The 4,813-nt window shown below is 45.8% G+C and overlaps 1 protein-coding gene across 1 annotated transcript in view; it reads right to left on the reverse strand.

Annotated features, from left to right (window-relative positions):
- The window catches only part of LOC101855889, a 43,048-nt gene that overhangs the window by 11,559 nt on the left and 26,676 nt on the right, over positions 1 to 4,813 (reverse strand). The window contains exon 2 of the mRNA XM_013085736.2: positions 1,651 to 4,093. Within this exon, the coding sequence (XP_012941190.2) occupies positions 1,651 to 3,628 (1,978 nt within the window). The 5' untranslated portion in view covers positions 3,629 to 4,093. The remainder of the gene's footprint in view (positions 1 to 1,650; positions 4,094 to 4,813) is intronic.

A 4,813-nucleotide genomic window follows, 5' to 3' on the forward strand; every position in this document is an offset into this window, starting at 1 on the left:
GGGGGGCGTAGGGGTAATGTATGATGTGTGGTAAAACTCATTGAATCTCGTGATTGCAACTTGGCAACTTCACTCGATGGATACATTATGATCTAGCACCATAACTCATATTTATTAATTAATTCTTTACAGCACGTTACTGAAACTTTGTAATCTATAAGAACTTTAACTAGGAGTTTGTGTTGCAGCAAAAGCAATTTTGTTGTGTGTAATATTATAGGCCTTTTGATACCAGTTAGTAAAAATGCATGCCGTAGGTCTTTTCCAATAACTGTGTTGTTCTTGTTCAAACAGAGTGATGCTTTTTTTTGTTGAAAAACAAAACAAAACAACAAAAAAACACCAAAAAAAACGGCACAAAAAAGGTGTCGTTCTCTACCAAATGGTTTACCTTCTTTGTTGCTTGTCTGCGTTTTTCTTTCGTGTTGTGTTGTTTTCTATCGCCACAATCGGGGTCTGTCTATGGTGTAACAGAAAGACTTTTCACATCTACGCGCATAAGAGATGAGTTCGATGCCCAAGAGGGGGGTGGGGAGGGGGGTGTTTTATCGAATATCTCCAGTCTGTTTTGATGTATCGACCCCTCTCAGCATCCTGTCTTCATGCCCTAATTGTGTCGATGGGATTGTAAAGGATCCTAACTAAAGCAATCAAATATTAGGCTATAACATAAGGCCTAAGTTTGATTTTTTAAGCAACAAATAAACACAACTACAGTACATAAAGATATATATGTATTATTATATTCCTAAGTCATTTTTGGCCGGTTTAGAGTTCCTGGTTCTGAAATGAAGAGCACAGCCAGTTTGGTAATAGAGCCCCCTTGAACAAAAGAATAATCCACATAGAAAATCAATTGTGTGTACCAAAATTCAAATATTTCACAGGGTCAGTTATTGTTCGAAAGAAACAGTATGTTTTTTAAATAATTTTCTCAAAAAGGCTAAAAATGACTTAAACAGTTATCTCATGAGCGCGACGATATATTATTCTAAGAACCGAATTTTCGATTCAAAAAGAAAATTGTTTTGGAAAACGTGGTTTCTTTGTTCACTCGTTCTAGCCTGTGTCCCAAAAATCGATTTTTAATTCTTTTTTTTTTTTTTTCAAAATCACTCGTGGCTCGACTCTGTTCCATGTTGTCGCTGATCCCTGGGTTTTCCCCCGAGTCACACAGTCGTTTATTGTGTAACACACAAGCCCTGACTTATGGCAACACCCTAGATCGAGGGACTGTCATGTCCGCTGCTTTTTTTTTCTCTCTAAAAGGACTCCGCTACTCTGGAGTTGTTGTTGTTGTTGTTGTTAGTGGTGGTGGTTATTGTTGTTGTTGGTGGTGTTGTTAGTGTTGCTGTTTTTGTTGATGGTTTTTAGTGGTGGTGATAGTGTTGTTGTTTTTGTTGTTAGTGCTGCTGTTGTTGTTGTTGTTGTTGTTGTTGTTGTTGTTGTTTTTGTTCTTGCTCTTGTTAGTGAGGGCGACGCTCGAAAAAATCCTCTCCACTTGGGAATCAAGTTCATGTTGTTTGTGAAGAACGTGAAACAAACGCACAAACAATTACGCACTAACAAACATACACACATGAGCAAACGCACAAACAAATGCACAAACAAATGAACAAACAAACACACAAACAAACCAACACGACCCACCGACAAAGTCCGTGAAGTACAGCGAGTAACAGACGAGCGACATCCAGCAGAAGAGGTTGCAGGCACACAGGACCCACATACACTTGGGCATGCGCACAATGGACTTGAGGTACATCCCTAGAGTGACGTCAGTAGACACTTCCACAGTGTTTGGAGCGTCCGGGATAACTGGCTCCAAGTCCGTACACGAAGCGTTGACGCTGCTCTTGTTGTACGGACTAATCTCCTCTTCTCCCTCATAATAGTGTCCGGCTTCCGAGCCAACAACCGCTGTTGATCCATTATATCGCCCTCTCTCAGCGGAGGCTACCAGTGACCTATTCCCGTCTGTTGATGTTTGACCTTCACTGTTCTGACCTCTGTGGGGTTGCCACGCCTCTTTTCTGGAAGAATCTTCGCCGTGATGACGTATTGATCCATTCTGACTCACAACCTGACCGTTCATCAACGGCGAGTCTGCCTTTCCTCTGGACACACACGCGTCATCCCGCTGTCCACGGCCAGATATTTGACCACCCGACTCCAATATTGGCTGCTCTTTCGATTTCTGACCCGGCAAAGATGACACGGGGGCTGTTTGATCGGTCACCAGACCCGAGCGGACGTCGCCGTTACTCAAATTTATCGACGAAGTGTTTGATGTCTGGAAACCGTCCGGGCTCCCCGATGATTTCTTGGCCGTTGTGTTATCAGCAGCAGCCTTTTTGCCAGCTCTGCTTGAACTCCCCAACGCTCCTGTACTCTCGCTTTCCGACTGTCTAGACGTCGACCTGTGGTCGTTTTGTGACCGGAACAGGTCGGGGGTGGTGGAGGAGAAGTCGGACACCGCCCCGTATGACGTAGTTTTCCTGTTCACGCCCCTCTCAACAGCGCCTAGAACACCCGCTCGATCATCGCCGTCAACGTCAGAATCCGAGTCCTCGTTTGTAAACTTTCTATATTTAGACTTCCCTACTTTCTTTTTCTTCTTCTGTAGCTGCTCTGGTGTCACGCTCAGCTCAGACAGCGGGATTTCCCGGAATGACGTGAGCGTAGAGATGAGACACACTATGAAAGCCAACAGAACGATCGTGAAGACAAACCGGATGTGACCCCCGAATATCTTCCCGATGTCCGTGGAGTTCCAGTCGATGCCTCCCATGACGTAGCCTACCGTTCCCCCCACCCCAGCCATCACGGTGAACATCGTCAAGCCAGTCGGGTGCTCCTCCGGTAAGCTCACGTCCAACAGATACGCCCTACACGGTGATTGACAGGCGTCGCAGTTGAAATCTAACAAAGCCACGCCCAGAATGGTGAAAATGATACCACGGAAGTGCTCGGGTGGGACGCTGAAAGAGATTCCTGTCGAGGTGTCCTCTGAAGTTTGATTGCTAGTGAAGTTTTGGGAAAACCCTCCTCCTCTCCCCTCTCCTCCTCCTCCTCCTCTCCCTAACCTACCCACCCCAACACCTACCCCTGCACCACCACCACCACCACCACCACCACCACCACCTCCGCCGTCACCCCCACCCGTGTTTAGTGTTTCGTTCCCCGAATCCCCTAACAAGATACCAAAAGTCTCTCCGTTCGGAACAAGGGCCAGACCCAAGATAATCCCAACACTCATGAGGATGATGAAAGGCCTTCGTCGCCCCAGTCGCAGTTTACACCTGTCGCTGAGGGACCCCATAACGGGCACGAGGAAGAACCCCAGCATGGGACTGAGGCACCAGATCATGGTCATGAGCGACGCGGGGACACCCAGCTTCAGCAAGATGGGACTGACAAAAGCGGTCTCCGCGGCGTAGCACAGCTCTATTCCACACACCGCCGCACTGATGCGCACCAGCTGGAGTTTTGTCTTCTTCAGATGAGCTCCCGTCTTCTCGTCCCTCTGTTCCTTCTGGGTGACCAATCCCGCCAAGCCCAGGCCCACATACTGGACGTAAGGATTGTTCTTGACGGTGTTCAGAGCGCGGAGAATTCCCACGTCCATAGTGGTGGAAGTAGAAGAAGAAGAAGAAGGGTTCTCGTCTGCTATCTGCCCCGGTGACGAAACGCTTCTCTGCGGTCTTACGTCACGTTTCCATGGCAACCAGGAGGTGAGGGTGTTTCTTCCTCCGACTCGGCTTTCTACTAAACTTTGGAGGCAGCTGTTGGTCGGATCACGTGACTCTACGCCAGGGTCAAGGTCAGACGTGTAGTGTAACTGTACATCGGGGAATGTTCTAGGTTCGGAATAACATCTTCGGAAGTGTAGTCGTGCCGAGAGTACGAAATCTCTCCTCCCGTCCTCCTCCTGTCTAGACTTGTGGTCGTCTGCTTGTGTAAGTCGACAGTCCTCTCCTTCTCCTCCTCCCCCTTCCTCCTGTGACGTCAGACCAGAATGGCAGTTAGAGCCGGAAGAAGCAGAGAGTTCGTTGACTTGTGGGAGAAGAGGCTGGGACTCGGCACAATGTTCCTGTTACGATAAACAAAGAGAGAAACAGTTAGAATGTTTGGGTTTTTTTAAGGACAAGCGGGCTAACCCAGATTTCGGGGCTTTCCAGAAATCTTGACCTACACCAAAAGTGGGCATTGCCCTACCTATACGAGAAGTTTGGTTTCATTGGAGTGTATATTTGTTTGGTTTTAGAGAAAACTCTCCTTGTCTTTTAAAGAAACTGAACAATGGTCCAAAAACGTTACCTTCGATTTTCGCAAAACAGCATATTTATGGACAGCCCCCTTGTGCTAAAAAGCGACCATTTGTAGCAGCAACGAATAGTTGTCTATCTTCCCCTCCGCTCAACACCGTCTACTTTACTCATTCTTTTATAAACACTATTCAAGATTTTCTTGATCAGTGAGTATTATTTCGAAACATTGATTGGTGTGCTGTAAAATTAAAATTGAGGCAAATATCGATTAACTAATGGGAAAAAATGACTTTAGAAAATTTTAAACAGGTATGAAAAAAAAAATCGAAGTTTTTACGAATTTGAAATAAGAAGACCGAAACATATAACAAGCATTAATTAATTTTTTAAAATATCTTGTAGGCCCTACTAATCGGTTCATAAACATATCGCAGAAACTTTCGAAACAGGCCATACCAAGTAGACAGCAGCAATCAATACCCCTGAAAAAAAGCTACAAGAAGTAAAATCAACTCACACTCACACACACACACACACACACA

The sequence above is a fragment of the Aplysia californica genome, unplaced genomic scaffold, assembly GCF_000002075.1.
Source record: "Aplysia californica isolate F4 #8 unplaced genomic scaffold, AplCal3.0 scaffold00402, whole genome shotgun sequence".
In the NCBI taxonomy this organism is placed as follows: Eukaryota; Metazoa; Mollusca; class Gastropoda; order Aplysiida; family Aplysiidae; genus Aplysia; species Aplysia californica.